Source organism: Octodon degus, unplaced genomic scaffold (genome assembly GCF_000260255.1).
Source record: "Octodon degus isolate 3935 unplaced genomic scaffold, OctDeg1.0 scaffold00040, whole genome shotgun sequence".
NCBI classification, from domain to species: Eukaryota; Metazoa; Chordata; class Mammalia; order Rodentia; family Octodontidae; genus Octodon; species Octodon degus.
Genome location: NW_004524616.1, coordinates 2238882 through 2257532, shown reverse-complemented (window position 1 = coordinate 2257532; position 18651 = coordinate 2238882). Strand labels below are relative to the sequence as shown.

At 40.7% G+C, this 18651-nt stretch overlaps 1 protein-coding gene across 3 annotated transcripts in view; it reads left to right on the top strand.

The window, feature by feature from the left end:
- Positions 1–18651, top strand: part of Ppp2r2b (protein phosphatase 2 regulatory subunit Bbeta) — a 454351-nt gene that overhangs the window by 98868 nt on the left and 336832 nt on the right. The window contains exon 1 of one of the 3 annotated variants that reach the window (XM_023715307.1): positions 13346–13410. The exons of 1 other annotated variant lie outside the window; for it this stretch is intronic. In XM_023715307.1, the coding sequence (XP_023571075.1) occupies positions 13409–13410 (2 nt within the window). In that variant the 5' untranslated portion in view covers positions 13346–13408. Of the gene's footprint in view, positions 1–13345; positions 13411–18651 lie in introns of those variants that run through there. One more of the 3 variants, XM_023715308.1, reaches the window with a different exon arrangement.

The following is an 18651-nucleotide window of genomic DNA, read 5'->3' as shown; positions in this document are numbered from 1 at the left end:
GATCAAGGCGCGGCACCGCCTAGGGCGGAAGGCCTTCAGGAGCCTGGAGGGTCGCCAAGGGGAGTCTGCTGGGAGGCTGAAGAAGCCGGAATCCTATGCTCAAAGAAGATGGCCATGAAGGACAGGCCCACTCCGGAGAATGAGAGGTTTTCAGAAACAGGCACAGTTCCTTCTTGTTTTTCTTTTCTATTCCACCCAAGCTACCAGCCATGTGCTGGTGCCACCACCAGCTGGCGTGGGTCACCCTGCTCAGTTTGCTGGCTCCCATGTCAGCCAGCCGCAGCCACTCCCAGAACAAGGCTTTCCTAATCCGCCAGGCGTTTCTTATTCCAGTCATGTGGATGTATCACAATTAACAGCCACATTGGTTTATTTCTTTTTCTTCCTATGCCCACTCTGGGAAATATCATAGTAATTTGGGTATATTACTAGATAGCATGAATAGCCGAGACAATGAGTGTAATAATAAACAGCTACAGTGCCTAAAATGATATTTTAGCAAACAACTCTACTGTTTGTACTAGAAAATATTTGTTGCTTTACTTTCATAAAGAACAAGGAACTGTGGGCTGGGGAGATAGCTCAGCAGTCTAAGCCCCTGCCTGGCAAGCACAAGGATCCCAGTTCGATCCCCGGTACCACATGTAATGCAGGCCCTTGGGGCCAATCTGGCCACTGAAACTGGGCATGGTAGCGTGCACCTGCAATCCCAGCTCTGGGGAGGCTAAGACAGAAGGATTACTGTAAGTCTGGGCTGTGTAGTGAGACCCTGTATCAAACAAAGAAATAAATAAATGATTAAAAAAAGAATAAGAAACTGAGATATCTCAGGAAGTCCCCAAAATGGCAGCACGTGTGATCCTGCTGATGCCTAAGCTGATGGCAATAGAGCTTATTTTTTCTGAGACATTATTCTTTGTTAGAAAGTGATTGTATTTAGCAATAATAAAAGAGACAGCTATGGCTTCTACTTATTGAATACTTCATTTTACCAGTTATGGACATTTTCTAAGCAATCCTACAAAGCAAGATATCTCACTATACAGATAAGAAAAATGAAGATTTGAAGAGAAGAAAGTAACCTGCATAAATTGCTGGGAAACTTCAGAACCAGTGACCAAATCTAGCATCTTTTTGATTCTTTTTTTTTACTAATTTTATTGAGAAACAAATAGTAATGAGACAGTTTCAAAGCAGGATAGTAGGACAGTTACAATAATTAATACATTGCATATTGTTGTCTTCATAGTAGTTATGCATAGTACAAGATGAAGACATGATATCCTGTCCAAACACTATTAGTACAAATCTTTCTTCTCATTGAATTAAGAGAAAGTAACTGTATATCTAACCTAACTATTTTGTATATCCAGATACAAAATGGTCCTTCATTTATATCCCCCTTTTTCATTTAGTTTTTTCAGAGATGGGTATTCCATTGCCATTTAAATATTGTAGGTGCATGAATTCAGCAAAATAATCAATCCAATATAGTCCAGTAGCTGTAGTGGCTTATCCGTAGGACTGTGCAGACCTCAAAAGTCAGCTCTGAAATTGCTGGGCTCCAGACCTTGTTCCCTGCTGCAGCTGTGCTTTCTACCACCCTCTTTGAGACTCTGCACTGAACGCATCCCAACTTCCTTTAGTCACTCCAACAAACCATAAAAACTCTTGCTTTTCTTCTCTTCTTCCACTTCCCAGCCTCCTTTACCTGGCTCACACTTTCAGGGATCAGCTAAAATTTCACTTCCTTGGAGAACTGATTCCATGGTTATCCTTCACCATCCCCAGATGTTGGATGCCTCTCACTACGGGCTTGGTTTTCCTACCTCAAAATGGAACATACAGCACAGTTACACCTTGAATACTTGTCTGCATTATTTGGTCAATGGTGCCTTAATCCTTTTATGCTGCTGTAATAAAATGTCATCAACTGGATGCCTATGAGCATCACAATATTTCTCAGTTATGGAGCTTATAAAGTCCAAGATCAAGGCCCTACTGGCAGGTCTGTTGTCTTTTGAGAGCTTGTCTTGTGAATGGAAATTATCCTCTGGCTGTGTGTTCACATCGTGCAGAGGAATGAGCATTGCTCTGGACCTTCCTTCTAGGGAGAATAATTCTATTTAAGATGGAGAAGCCCTTACAAGGGTCCAGCTCCTAATGCCATCATATTGGGGTTAGGATTCCAACATATGAAGCGTAGGGCAACACAGAGAGACCCTAGTCTTATAGTTTGCTGGTACTTACATTTTCATCGTTGTTCCATTTATCATTGTATCTTCAGTGGCTGGCAACTAGGAGATACTCAGTATATAATGGTGGGGTGAACTAATCAAAGCATAAATCAATCAAAGACAACTTGTGGAGTAGCCATGCTTCAAGTAGGAGAGTGAGGATTTATTTCCCAGCTGTCTTTCCATACCAATGCCAAGTCTCATCTTCTCCTTATCCTACATTCAGGGTATCCCTACCTATTCGCAGACATTATGAACTGGACATCTGAAAGGATGTGGGATATGCTGTTGGCAAAAAGTACTCCTGGCTCACCTAAACCATACATTTAACTTTTAAAAATCTTTCTGTCTTAATGGAGGGACCAGGGTTTGATCTCTGCCACCACATGCCTCACTGTCCCTGCCCCTGGGTGCATTGAGCTGGCTACAGAATGCCGGGCATGGTAATCCCAGAGCTTGGGGGGCTAGAGCTGAGTAGGGAGACCCTGAACCAAATAAATAAAAATATAACAATGTTTGCTGTCTAACTTCTCTTTTAGCTTTGATGGAATAAGACCTAACTTTGAAATATTTAGTTTTAAAGTATGAGCTACAGTTGGACCTAAACATTGCACATACATCCATTAAGGCCAAAGTCTCCTCTAAGACAGAACACACACACACACACACACACACACACGCACGCACGCACGCACGCACGCACGCACGCACGCGCGTGCGTCTATTTTGTGAGAAATTACCTCTAATGACTCCAGGGCACCTTCGAGCTTTTATTTATCATAATAAGCCACAGCCTCTTGCATATGTTTCATTTTGCTTCTGTCTGGGTCCTTGTTAATCTGTCTGAAGTGGAAATTTCTGAACCAAGCAAAGGGGCCATTAATAGTATCATAAGTGTAGCTGATTATAGGTTTCATTTTTTTTCTTTTGTTTTTCCTAAAGAATCAAGCCAAAATACTTGTTGGATACAGAATGGGGGGGGATAATCATTAAAAATCTCTTTATTTTTAAAAGAGATAATTAAGGTGTAGCTGTGACCTGTTTCCTGACCACAGGATTGGGTTCCCTAGATACAAGGTTTGTGCTATGCTATTTAGCCAAAGAGCAACTTGGGCATTTATCCAGAGTATTCCTCAAAGATTTAATATGCTAATTGAAAAGGAAAAAGAAAAAAAACCTTAAGAAATAACTTGACGAGCAAACAATTCACCAAATTAGAAACACATGGAATTGTTTCCCAGTTCCTTTACCTCAAATCTCAACTGCTTAAGCAAAAGGTATTTTTAAAACAATCATAATTTCTCCAAACACAAGCAGAATCCCTTACAATTCCAAGGTAGAAAACAACCAACTGTAATTAAAACATCATATAATATAATTCCTCTGTGGAAATTTCAGCATGTTTTTGTAGGTAAAAAAAAAAACTGCTTCATAAGCCAGTCTTCTAGATTTTCAAGCCCTCCTTTATCCTGCAGGAGCTGTAATATCTCTAATGGATATAGCTTTCTTTTCCTGCCACCTTTCCAAGGTATGCTCTGGATATACTTCAGCATGAAGCATCTCCTGACATACCAGGTGATTTTGTTTTCTTTTTCTTGCTTCTCAACAACCTTGTTCACCGTGATGACAAATGCATTGTACACAAAAAAAAAAAAAGTAACAACAGAGAAAGGATGGAGCCACTGGGCCACGAGACTCTTTCTGTCTCTCTATGGCAGCTATTGTCCAAATATTTGATATTTTAGGTAATTCAATTTATACCTTAAAATCAGGATAGAAAACTGAGGGTCAGGCTGATGATTTGACAAGCTCTAGAACACGGACTTGAATTCGAGAATCCCATTTCCTTGGGGATTGTGTTGAAACAGTGTAAGGGGGGCAAAGAGAGGGGAGAGACGTGATGAGAATAGTTACTGAGTAAAGGTTGAATCAGCCCGCATGATTTAATACAGACATACTGAGAAATAGCCAAGGAGTGTGAGACTCTCCTGATACCTAGAGAAGGACAGGAAATATTCCAGATGGCTGCTAATGACCAGACCAGGATGAGCTGCTGTAGTTTGGATTAATTCATTCACGTGCATACATACGTACCTGTGTGTGCATTCACACACATAACCTCTTCTCAATTTAGTCTAAATCAATGACTTAAAGAGCCAGCTTCTTTACTACTCAATAATTAAGAAAATTAAGATATAATTCTCATTTATGTCAGCTCTATTATCTATGATATTAGAAAGACCAGGTAAAGGTGAGGCTAATTAAAACCCACAGAGAATTCTCTACTCTTACTTCAGACAACTTCAGTTCTTTCTAAGCTTTTCCCACATCTACTAATGAATAGCTATAAGGACTCTGAATTTGTTCCTTGAAGCTTCTTGTCTCCCTTCTGTTAGCATTATGGGGAATGATCAAATGTTTCCCAAGACCAAAAATGTGACAGTGGAACATGACATCCAAACAGATCTTTGTTTTTTTAAAAAAGAAAGCTTAAATTTCGTGTTGGTGTCTTGAGTTACAATGGAGGAAGCTTACATTAGTGCATTCAGAAAGAAGAGATTATTGAGAAAGGGTGCTACATTTCTGGATAGTTCCAAAGAATCCTATTGTACATTTGTAAGAAAAGTTGTCTCCGCAGTGCAGTGAAGTCAGCAATCTTTTAACTCCATTTCCCATTGTGTAGCAGAAGAATAACCAGCGGCTTCATTCTGCGCTCAGAAACATTAAGATAGGAAACAAAAGCATGTGCACATAAAACAGCTCTATCCCATTGTCACTTTGCCAGTGTATTACTATGGAAGGGTCTGGTTTTCTGTTACAAAGATATCACTTTTCCTTTCAACTACAGTCATTGAGAAGAGCACTAAAAGAATGATCCTTGTCACAAGAGGGAACAGAATTTTCAGGCTAGACTTGACCTTTGGCAAGGTCAAATGAATTTCAGTGTAAATACATTCACTGGGCATGTTGGGGAGGAATTCTAGGGAAGGACTTATTTATGGTACAGCGAGCAATTGAGGTCTTACAAGTTAGAGGGACTGCTGTGTGGTACTTGATGAGTACTTTCTGCAATGTTTAGTTATACCCCAAATGTTACTCCCAAAAGAGGAAGATGGGGAGGGATAAATACAAAGTAAATTTTAGGCTAGTATGGCAACAAATAAAAGCAGGTATAGGCATCAACAAGAATGAGAACATCAGAAGTCGAGGAAAACACAAGATCCATGCGTTGGCCCTTTCTTCTGCATTTTAAATTCTTATCTTCTGTGTTGATAACTTTTCCATTTTCATCCCACTCAGGATTTTTTTGTAAGTAATTAGAGCAGATGTCACCACTGGTCACTTCTCCCTGAATCTCAGTTCTATGATAATTTATCTTTCTTCTCCTCCCGTCCACTGGGCCATTGCCCACATTCTGCAAGTAAAGGCCTATGTGTTCTGGAATTGTTTAAAGCCATAAACATACTGCTTCTCTCTTGTTCTCCCCATAGCCAGCCACACAGACTTGTTCTGTAGCCCTGGAAAGCCAAGCTCACTTCCCCTCTATTCCTCTACCCTTGTTCCTCCAGAGAGCCCTCCTAGGCAGGCTCCTCACTGTTTGCTCTCAGTCCAAGTATTCTCTCCAAAAAGCCTTCCAGACATTCCAACCTATAGTCTTCTTTGTTCCTTTCATTCTAGTGCATGACCTTGATTTATTTTCTTTAAAGTAATATCACTAATCAGAAAATCTATTAGTTGGCTTCTATTCTGTCTTCTGCATATACAGTATGAGACCAGAGTCCAGTTTCTATTCTGAATGTCCTCCATCTAGGCTGATACCTCACAGAGTAAAGCCCTCAAGATGTTATGCAAATTTTTAAGCTGTGGGAGTGCTCACTATATAGTGGAGGCTGTATACTTATCTCATTTAATTTTAACCCAGAGCCATATATTGACATCTCCCCTATTTTATATGTGAAAGACATAAATCTTAGAGATTCTTATAAATGGCAAAATCAAGATACAACTCAGGTAGATAATCTATCTCCAGAGCTCACACTCAAATTTTGTTCATTTTATTCATACATTGGAATACAAAAGCCCTTTTAAAAGTTTAAGCTTATGTTGAAACTAGAAAACAAATAACTCATTGCTTGCCTGCAAGGTTTGTTAGAAAGTTATTAGAAACTTGAATGTGATAACTTGCCCCATAGTCCACCAAAAGAAGGGTATAATTTTCACCAAGGCTGGAAGTAGTGAAACCTGTTTTAAAAACCTCTGAGAGGGCTGGTGAGATGGCTCAGTGGTCTAAAGCACCTATGTAAAACAAGTGTAGCAAAGCACAGGGACCGCGGTTCAATCCCCCAGCACCACATGCCAGCCAGCCCCGCCCCCTGGTGGGCTGAGCTGCCCCCCACACGCACACACAAATAAATAAAAATTAAAAAAATAAAAACCTCTGAGAGATCTGATTCAGATGAGGATGCTCCCTAGGCAGCGACAGTGATAAGAAGCCATAAGTTCTGATTTATTTTGAAAGTAAAACCCAAAAGATTTCCTAATGTTGTGGGAGGAAATGAGAAAAATCCAAAGTGACTCCAAGAGTTTTGGTCTGCTACCTGGGAGGAAAACACCATACAGCAACCATCGTTGAATTCGTATTACTTTCTTTAGTGAAATTTTGTATCATTTCTGTTACTGTTTTTCTTAGCACTCTTTTATATTCTTTAAAAAGTAGAATATATTTAAAAAATAATAAAAAAAAATAAGAGAATAGTATTTCTTCAAAGTGAAGGGGAAAAAAAGATAGTGAATGTCTTCATTTAGAAGAGATTCCAAGTGAAAAATCTGTTTAGTTTTGTGCAGGGTGATTTAGAAACACCCTTAAAACTTCTATTGTAGTCAGGGCTTACAAGGGAACTGATTTAACACAGGACACATAACTTACAGGATTGTTTTATAATATTCACCCAAAAAGTCAAATGCAAGTGTGTGAGAGATCTGTCCATGTGCTGGAGACCTGAAGAATTCAGACATGGGCTTGGATCCCAGGGTACTCTCCCGCATGCGTCCTGGCCAAAGGCCTAGAGGCTGCACCAATGTCCTCTGTGAGTCCACATCAAGCATCTGCACTGAGAAGATCCAAAGGCCAGTGGTGGAAGCTAGAAAATCTGTGCCAGCAGGTGAAGGATCTGTGCCAGAAGGCTGAAAGGTCTGCACTAGAGCCAAGAGATGACATCAATGTGAACATGAAGGTCGAAACTCTTCTGAAGAAAGGCAGCAGCCAAAGTTCCTTTGAAGAAATACTGCTGAAAAACAGCTTCTCCAGGAAAATCAGCAGCATACAATCTTCCCCTCCCACTCATCTTTTATGCTTTCAGCAACAATCCTCAGATGGGTCTGCCACCCCTAAAACCATGCTGAATCAGTTCATCTTGGCATTTCCACTCAAGTTGACCATTAGTTAGTCCACCTTGATCTCCAAGTAGAGATGATAGGTACAGTTACAGTTTGGGGAAGAGTGTTGCCTACAAATACAAATCTGGGAAGGGCTGATAAGTGGGTGAGGTTTTAAAATCTTGAAAATGGATGGAATTAGCGGGGGAATGAATAGACTTCCATAAGTAAAATCAAACCAAAAGAGCAGAACCTGATGTCCAATTACAAAAAGAATGCCCTCATCAGGAAACCAACCCAAAGCCTTGACTGGTGGGAATAGTCTCTGAAGAATCATAATTCCTGGTTTGAGGCTGGAATGTAAGGCCAAGAGGTCTCCCCTTTGAGCTAAGCCTGACATTCTGAGTGAGAAGTATTCCTAGACCGCATCTGGACTTGGTGGGAAAGAAGGTCATGTCGATGAGTGATTTCTGCTGCCTTGTGAAGCCCCAAGTGGCAATAATCAGGGCCGGGGCAGCTTGTTGGCCATTCCTTGATTGGAGGACAGAATGTGAGGCTAAGGACATGCAACAGGTGGTACTTGCAGGGTCTCATGAATGTTTTAACTTCCTGCAAATCAATTTGGCTGGCTCTTGCCTTAGCAATATAGAGTTGTTGCTGGAGTTATTGCACATGTATACGAAAATTCCTACTGCTCACAGTCATTGTATATGTTGTGTGTTAAAGGGATGCCATGAGCAAAGAAGAAAGGGAGTGAGAGAAGGCAAAAATCCAACGCAGATAATGGGACTGTTAGCTATGGCTTTGTGAGAGATGGGGTCAATCCTGTCATCAAAGTGCAACTACCAACCTGTAAAATTGACAAAAGCAACTATTTCATGCTGTTGAAATCAGAATGAAATACAGCTAAATGTAAGAAATATCTATGCCTTAAAAACTGATGGGTACATACAGGAATAGCAGAGCCTGAGGTGCTCAGAGCTGGTACAACCTTGCCCAGTTTATGGGTTCAGGCAAGGAAAGGTAAGATATAATATCCAGCTGTGTCTCTGCAGGTGTAGGAAAAGCCACACTCAGTGGAAAGAGGTAGACCATGTGCATACCCAGCAAAGACATGAGTAGGAAAATCCATGTTGGAAATGAGATGAAAGAGTCACCAGCTCAATGAGCTGGGGCTGCAGTGTTGGCCAGGGACATCCTATTTCTGGATGAGACTGTGGCAGAAGTAGAGGGGACACGGAAGACAGCACAGACTCTCCATGTGCTGCAGGATGACTCCAGGGCTGAGTACACTTGCACAGGTGACCAAAGAGGGTCCAGCAGCAACCAAAGCAGCCTAGCAGCCTGAGTTGGAGCACATCTTCCACCCACTCAGGCCCAGAAGCAAAGGAGAGAAATCTGAGTGGTCAGATGTGCTTGGGCCCAGCTGGTGTGTGATCATGCAGTCTCTACTGAGCTTTACAGACATACAAACCAACTTTCATAAGCCAGGTTAGAAAAGAAAATCAAGAACATATTTTTGAAATCCTAGCAGAAACATTAGTATATCTATGACATCTATTATTCCTGTGGTTACTAATCTGGACCCTCTTTTAAAAGGGACACTTTAGATCCTATACTAAAGCTCCTTTGACTTTGAATATTCTTTCCTCTTTTAAATTTTTTTTTTATGTATTTAGTACAGGGTCTCACTACACAGATTTCTTTTCTTTTTCTTTTTCTTTCTTTCTTTCTTTTTTTTGGTGTTTTGTTTGTAGCTTGAAAGAAAGAAAGAAAGAAAAAGAAAAAGAAAAGAAAATCAAGGGAAGGAGTGTTTTTTTTTCTTATTGTTACAGATCATTCTTTTATTTATTTTAAAGAGAGAAAAACAATATGGACAACACAAAATTTCAAAACAATATGATAGGTAATTTAAAATGTTATTATATTGCACACTGTTATCGTCAAAGTAGTTGCTCAGATTAAAGGATATAGGCATACAAGAGGAAAGAATATTCACTGTAATCCCAGTGCTTAGGAGGCTGAAAACAGGAGGATCACTATGAGTCAATCTGTGTAGTGAGACCCTGTACTAAATACATAAAAAAAAATTTAAAAGAGGAAAGAATATTCAAAGTCAGAGGAGCTTTAGTATAGGATCTAAAGTGTCCCTTTTAAAAGAAATTATTAGATACACCACAAAATCAAGGAGTGTGACCCCACACTCAAGGAAAACAGTTGCTAGAACTGTTACCAGGTATTATCAGGTGCGCATTTCAAAGCAGCTATTATAAATGTGCTCATAAAATTATAGCAAATCATTTTTAAAGAACTAGAGGAAAGCAGGACCTACTGACAGAGCTCCTTAATAAGGAGATAGAAATTATTTAGAAGTACCAAGTGGAAATTCTGTAAAAGAGTACATTAGCTATAATAAAAGATTCAGTAGCGAGCTCACCAAGTTTGAGAAAGAATAATAAAGAGCCAGTGAATTATTACCCAATCTAAAAGTTATAGACCAACAAAGACTGATTAAAATAAAAAGAACCTCAGACACCTATAGGGCAGAAGCATCTGAGATGATAGTCTCCAAAAGGGAGGAAAGAAACAAATTGATTTTTTTTTGAAAACTAATATCCCAAAACTCTTGAAATTTGTGTTATTAATATAATCTAACATCCAAGAAGCTCAAACCCAAGAAGAGTAAATGCAAATAGATCCACAATTTGGCTCATTGTAGTCAAACTGCCGAAAACCAAACGCAAAGAAGAAATTGCACGGAAAGCATCAGGAGGAAAGTGAGCCGCGGTGGGTAGGTGAGCGTCACACCATCGGTGCGGCCTCTCCTCGAAAACCGCGGATATCAGGGCAGGAGAGCGGCATGTCCTTAGTACGGGAAAAAGGGACTGTCAAACACGAATGCTATATCTAATAAAAATATTCTTCAGAAACTAGGCCTTCAAAAATGAAAGCAAAATAAAGACATTTACAGATAAAGAAGGAACCCAGCTGTAGCTGGCAGACCTGTCTTACAACAGACATAATGGAGGAAGGAAGTCCTTCGGAAAAGGTCTCATGAGGTAACCAATCCACAGGTAGAAAAAAGAAGCGTGCCAAGTGATACCTGAGTTGGTATAAAGTATGACATGAAAGTATTTTTCTTATTTATTTCAACTTAGGAGACAGTTTTATATTAAAAATACTTTTAGCACTGTATTATCAATTCAATAATGTATGAAGGTATACTGTATATGACAAGAATATCACAGACAATATAGGATGGAATAGAACTATATTATAAACATATATAATTATATTATATAATAAAAAGTCTATTTTTTATGAATTAATCAGAAATGCACATTTCATTCCTAGCAAAACTGCTAAGAATATATGACCAAAAAAATGATAGTAAGTAAATATGAGAATTAAATAGCACACTAAAAATATGTATTTTAAAAAGAAGAAAACAGTCAAGCAGGAACAAATAGTCTTCAAAGGACAGGAAACATATAGAAAATCTAAGGCACGTCTTCAGCAGGTTTGTTTTCCCTTGTGTAATCTAATAAACAGAGAACTAAAGATCTATGATAAACAGCATTGTCTGCATCATTGTGGACCCAAAGCAAAATGAAAATGTAGAGCCCCTCTTCAAAAAGCATGTCCGCTCTCAAGATGGTTGTAATGTAGCACACAGGCGAGCAAGAGACCGTTGTGATCACAAGCCTGTGTGATTACACAAGTTGTTCACCCACACAACTGACCATAACGCTAAGCAAAAGATGCTACTTTTCCATTATGTCCCTCTGGTTAAGCTTCTTTAGTGAGTCAGTGCCATCCACTCTAGTCTCTTCCTGTTGTCCCCTCCTTTCCCATCTTTGTATCCAAAATATCCAGGCTTTGAGCAGGACTCATCATCAGAGCCAACCTCTGCATGAACATGAGGCAGCTGAGGTTATATTTACTGCAGATTATTTACAGTAAAATCTGTAATTCTCTTTTTTGTGCTAACATGGTGGTTTTCAAGGGTAGTTGTCTTTGTATCCAAGGCTGCATGGAAGTCTCAGAGAACATCATTCTCTAAGTAGCCAACACGTATTAATTCATTTGAAAAATGCTAACTGTGAACTCAAGAAGGGTCTATGTGGAGCTGTGCTGGGATGAACTGATCTGTTTGTGAAGATGGCTGTTACTCTTTGGCCCAGTCATGCAGAGATCTCATTATGTATTCATAATTATGCTTTATGATCACCTTAGAAAGATCCAGAACCTCGCTTACTAGTGTTAAAGACCCTAAATCATGCTAGCCAATTCTACTCAACTCAAGATTTGAGGAAGGGGGCCAGCCTGGTAGCTCAGTGGACTAAAGCACCTGTTTAGGTAGAGTGTAGTGGACGGAGTTCGATCCCTGGCCTGCCATGCTGGTCCCATTCCCGGGGCATGCTGAGAAGGCAACTAAGACTGGGCGTGGTGGTGCGCGCCTGTAATCCCAGTGCTTGGGAGCCTGAAAACAGGAGGATCACTATGAGTCCAATAATCTACATAGTGAGACCCTGTAGACCCTGTAGACACTGTATCCCCTGCACTAAATGAAAAAAAAAAAAAAAAAAAAGATTTGGGAAAAACTGAGAAGTAGTCCCTTGTGGTCCCTCAGACCACTATTATACTTGCTTTTCTGGAAAAATAAAAGTGAATGTGATGATTAGCATGCAAGAATAAAGGTTGTCATTTTTATGCATTAAAATTTCTTGGCTTTGAATCAGAGAAAAACTGGCTCAATGTTGGCTTACTCAGAAAGAGAATTTTTACTCTTAAATGGCTCAAAAAAAAAATCCAAAAATAGTCCAAAGCTATAGAAGACATCTTGATTAAGTGGCACAATTATGGCATCAAAAACAATTGTGTTTAATTTTTCTCCTTAGCCTGCAAAGGCATCTTTCTTAATCCTAAAGCTGGATTCCTTTACAGTTCCAAAATAATTTTAGACACCTCTAGATCTTTCCTGATTATCTATCTATCTATCTATCTATCTATCTATCTATATCATTTTCTCCCCAGAAGCTCCAGAAAGTATTCTCTTGTTTTTAATTGGCTTGATGCAAAGTTTCAGATTTGAACCAGGTCAAGGCAGTGCACTGATTGGCCTAAACAAACCAGGATTCTAGTTTAGAATGAGTGGGGAGTGCTTCTCCAAGCACTTGTGCTACATGATAGGGTTACTGTTACCAGGTTGGGGTAATACAACAGCAAGCAAAAACACTGAAATGGCACTCAGGATTTTTTTTTTGTATACAACTTTTAACACCCAGGATTTGAAAGCAGATTTATGTACATTAGCTGGCACTGATCAGGGGTCATTCCCAGACTGCTAGGATCTGATCTCTGGTGGTCTAAGGCTAGTAGGAAATAAGTAAGCAGAAAGTACAGAGGCAGAATGGCTTTTCAACTGGGGACTGGCTTATACAATGTGCATCACAGTGGCCAGCTATGCATCACAGTGACCAGCTATGCATTCCAGTGACCAGCCATTTCTAAGAGACAGAAACAACCAGAACTAGAACAGGAACTATTACCTGGGCAACTCAGAAACTGAAGTATATGGTGGAAAGGTGGGGATTTTCTGCTACACTAAAAGCACTAAACTAACAAAGGCTCACCACCCCACCAATAAGAGTCACTGTCTATTGTGAAGTCAGTGGTCAGCTGGCCCTCTGATCCTCACGCCAGGGGACTGGAGGGCTTGGGATGTTGAAGAGTGCTGGGGGGAAGTGCTGAGAACGGGGGACTGCCTCCTACCATCCACCTTGCAGTCCAACATGTGAGTAACACTAATACAAATGAAAAACCATTGAATGTAGCTGATTGTGACTGTCGTCCTGGCAGACACTGAACTGGTGCCCTAGAAAAGTGTCTATGCTTCTTTTCTTAGTGTAAGGAAAGCGTCTGTTGATATTTTTGGATACTATGTACTAATAGTGACTCTTGGTATCTTGTACTCTTGGGGAAAAAATACACAGGAAAGCAGAAACTACATGTGTAAGGTCTTCATTCCACCAACGTCCATCAATGTCTGCTAGGTACTTGGCCTTCGTTACTATACAGGAGAGGTGCCACTTAGCTTAATGCTTCAGAGAATGGGCTTTGTGATTTCTCATACCTAGAATTGAATCTCAACTCTGTCACCTAAACTTGTGCTTCAGTTGTTTCATGTGAAAGGTAAGGATGGATCTTCTAGAACTTGCTATAAATATCTTTTATTTTTTAAGTGTATTTGGTACAGAATCTCGCCACGCAGCTCGGACTCACAGTAATCCTCCTGTTTTCTGCCTCCGCAGAACTGGGATTACAGGCTTGCACCACCATGCCCAGACTCAGTGGCTGGCTCAGTGTGCCTGGGGGTGGGGCCAGCGCAGCGTGTGGAGCTGGGGATCAAATCACTGAACTTGGCTAAGCAGACACTTAGTCCACTGAGCTAATACACCAGCTCTTGCTGTGAATATCACATGGCACAAGAGAATTTAGAGTTCAAAAGTTTAAAGCCCTCATCCCAGTGTCTGCACATATCATCACAAGAAATGGTGGGCAGTTATTATTATTATTATCACAGTAGTAGTAATAGTAGTAGTAGTAGTAGTTGTTGTTGTTGTTGTTGTTGTTGTTTTACTTGAGAGCTAGTAAGATGATCTCTGCCCTTAAGATGTCTGCCCAGAGGTACAGATGTGAAATGTACCTAGTAAATCCCAACTTACAGATGAGTTCTGTTCTGGGAGAATGTTCAGAAGTTGGAATCTTTCATAATCCAACCAAGTGAGTCTTACATAGTACGTCTGTGAATCTTATACAGTGCACCCGCGAAAGCTCGCAACTTAAATGTCCCTAAATAGGGAACTCACTGCACACGTAACGAATGTCAAAGGGAAATAGAGACAAAACGTCAGATAGCTTCACAGGAGGATGGATTTCTCTGTGTTGTGAGAAACCTCATGAACACGCTTCTAGAGGGGATGTGTTTACGTGACACCTTTTGGACCTTTTGTCTTTTTAAGACACCAAATCTTAAATGTTATCACAAATGTTATATGAGAGAAGTCCATGAACCACTCTGATACTGGCATGAGTGTATTCGCTGGAGGGTGGCATTCCACGTCTAAATGGCTCTATCTTGTTTCATGGGGAAAATGCATGTTTTGCTGCCCATCCCTGTGGCAAAAGGAATGTCTGCTTGGTTTACGGTTTAGTTGGGGCTGTTGGATAGTACTCCCAAAGGCCTTTGATAATCTGCTTCGCTGAGAGCAGTCATTTGTCTTGTTTGCTGACTTCTTAACAGATGGATTTGTGATTTTGGTAATTACTATATGGACTTCAATAAGACATGATATCTTTTATTAATTAGCACTTTACAGGGTTTGTTTTTCAAAATAGCAAAATCTAGATGATTTATAAATATTAATGAGTCACTGGTATTAGTTTTTCAAGTTAGCACTTCAAGATTATTAGATTATTTATTCTGGGTTATCCTCTCTAGAACTTTTTTGCTCAAGAACAAAAACCAAAGCAATAAACTGTGCTCTGTATCCTAGAAAAGGCAAATGTGCTTTGTTCAGGCAGAAATAGTTCAATTTATAGAAGTAGTCTTTCACACATTTTTCTTCTTAACTCTCCAAAGAGGTTTCGGTGGTCAAAGGGTAACATACTTTCCAAAAATCAAGTTATACCTGAAGAATAATTTTCTAACTGAAGTAAATTACATTTGGATGTGTTTTTAAGTGTGAATGAGTGCTACAGATGTATCCACTCATCCCTGCACGCACCCCTACCTACACCCACACAGGACTTAAAAGGACACAATAGTGTAGTGGAGGTGGGAGCAGGCTGGTGGAAGGCGTCTCCGCGTGGACAGCCTGTCCCTCCCATAGATGTGCATATCAGCAAGCCTTGTGCAAGGCGATTATCCAGTTGGGACTGACAGTCACACAGTTATGCAGCTGAGAACAGCATTTCTTCTGGGGTAACTCAGTCACAAGGCACATTGGAACAAAACAATCCAGTGGCACATTGGTAGCACCCTCTCTGAAAAACTCATTTAATGATTCCTGAGAGGACACCATTTCCTTCAAAACTGCAGCTCCTGCTTTGAACTGTGAACCCTGATGCTGATAGCTTCAGCAAGAGTTTCTGAGTATCCACCGTGCCCCTTTCACCATCAGGCCAGGTAAAGGCTTCCTGGTGCAAGGCAGACAGCCTGAGGCGGGAGGTGTTGCGAGTGGCAGCAGGAACAAACCTGATGCCAGTCGCTCTTGGCACTGTACTTAAGCCTACAAATAGATACAAAGGAAGAGAATGTAATCTTTCCTGTCTGCTTTTTCAGAAATCCAAATAATCCCTTATAATTACTATTTCCTTTGAGTGCTAGTTGTATGCCACAAATTATGTACTTTACATGTACTTTCGTGCTTCTCACAAAGAAATATTTTAGGTAATAATATTTATCAGCCCATTTTATAGATCATCAATTCATGATTATGATGTTAAATAAATTATATTTTACATAGCTGTGAAGAAACAGAGCTGGGTCAGGGCTGCCGTCATATGCAAATGGTTCTGAGTTTTTTAAATAAATCAATGTTTAACTCGGTGGGCAACATGTTTTTCTTTTGATGAGTCAGAGAGTTGTAACAACTGAGCAGTTTTTCTGTATGTAGCTATTCTGGCTTAGTCTACGGAGTAAACATTGGGTTTCTTATCAGACAAATAGCAGGAATTTGGAGCTATTGTTTTCACTGTCTGTAGCCAAGTTTTTGCATACTGTGTCCAGGTGAGGATGTCCACAGTGCCTTATTAAAAGGGAGTGAGAACACAGCAGATGATCCCTGAGGTGGACGCTGGTCAGGGAGAGCACGCAGAAGCGGTAGCATTTCTCAACTGGGTGGTCTACTCTGGCTCTGGCTTTGTTGCCCCGGCAACCTCTCCAGGAATGAGAAACTCGTTTTCTCTCTTTTCCTTGTAGATCTGTGGAAAGAACCAAAAGATACAGCTATAGACAGCCTGTCATCCACCACACCTACAGACGAGAGGCAGAAGCCTATTTCGGGGAGGTGCACCATCACACCCCAGGCGCAGAACGAGGTCAGATCACCCAGATTTTCTTTTGTACTCTGAAATCAGATAGAAAAAGACCACTTCCCTGAATCCTGGCAGTCTTCGTTGATCAATTTTTTTCTCTAAATTAAGTATTCTACGCTAATAACTTTCTTCTCTATGTATAGCGGCAGGGAATTTTGAGAAGGCTATGCTGCCGTGTGACTGTGACCAAGGGCCTGGGAATCAGCCTTGAGTTCAAAGCTTAGCTTCTCCATCTTCTAACTGTACAGCCTCAGGCAGCTTCCTTAACCCCCTTCAGCTTGTTTCCTCAGCTAAGCGATAGGAACATTCACAGATAGATTTTGCATGTAACTGACTTTCAGTCATTTATTCACGGTCTATTTTCATGGCAGGCATTCAGCCAAATGCTAGTGAAACCACTGTGAGCTAGAAGGCTAGGTGCCGGCCTTCACAGAGGTTAAATGTAACAGAAAAAGGACGGATTGAACAAGTCAGCTGAAGCATCAACTTACAAGAGAGGAAGTAGAGTGTGCCAGGGAACAAGCAAGAACAGAACCAAGTGGAGGGGATTGGAGATGGCCTTTCTCAGACAAATGTGTTAAGGCCTTAACAGGGGGTAGGGGTTGCCAGGTGAAGAGCAGAAGAAATGTGCTGATGAGGAAACATATTTAGCGGCTCAAAGGCAAGAGAAAGTACAAGAAGAACCAGTGTGTTTGAGCTTAGGTAAGACCAGACTATTTCAGAACAGAAGAGTGTAAAGTGGGGTTGAGAGAGAAGCGGGGCTTCGTGGAGCCTCCAAGGGTCTGATAAGCTATGTTAACATATTTGGACTTTATCCTAGAGGCAATGAATGGTAAGTCCTCAGAAGACTTAATTGGCAGTGTTGTATAGAAGTGTGGTGAGGATTGAATCAAGTCACCTATACAGAGACACTTGCTATTAGCTCCAAGTCACTCTCAATAAATGATAGCTGCTATCATTATTTCTGCATTAACATTGTCAAGCCTAGAACCACCTGCTTTAGGTAAAAAGGTAAAAATCTGTCCTGTGCTATGGGAAGATACTAAGGTAGTTGGTTACAGAGCAAGGACATGCGTGCAGGAGGATCAGCTAAAACCATATTCAACGAGTAGCCAGAGTAGGATGCAGGACCCAGGGGGAGTTCCTCATTGTGTGCATCCTTCTCTCTGCTGTTTTGCTTCTCTACCCCAGTGCCTCCTCAGTGGGTTCACACACTTGTTAAGCAGTAAAGTCACAACTCTTTCTTAAAGTTCTATCATTTTCATAATGGATCCTTTGCTGCGGCCTCCATACAGTACACAAAAATGCAGGGGGACCACATTGTAGGTCTTCAGGGCAAGTCGGTAGTGCAGAGTGGGGGTTGGGTGGTGGAATTGGCTGCTAATGCACAAAACTTAAGAAAGCATGTCTGAAGAATGAAGATGGGTGGAGAATAGGCCAGTCCACACTGTTCAATTCCCTGCTTCCTTAAGTAGCAAAGAGGACTCAGTAGGAGGTGAGCAAAGCAAGGCTCATCACTTCTAAGCTCTCTGGGTGTTCACTTTCCTTCTCTTGCTACCTCTACATCATGAAATATGACTGACTAAGGAATTGAAACGATAGGCCTTGCCAGGCACTGTAGTATTAGAATATTGACTGGGAGAGAGAAGACTTACCTTGTCTGTAAAACTGAAGGGACAAAGTTTATTAAGTGCTGGGACCAATCCAACCATTAGTTTTGTGTTCTTGGGCACAACTGGAGTCATTTCTATGAATAAGGATCATTATAAAATGAATGTTCTGTTGGGAGTGCCTGTCATTGTGGTATTCTGAATATGGGCTGCTTGTCCTGACATGCAAGTTACTGCTAAGATGTCTCTCGGGTAGGTGGATGTTCAAGAAGAAGGGGGTGGTGAATGAAAGCAAGGGACAGGAAAAGGAATATTGTGGGACTGTC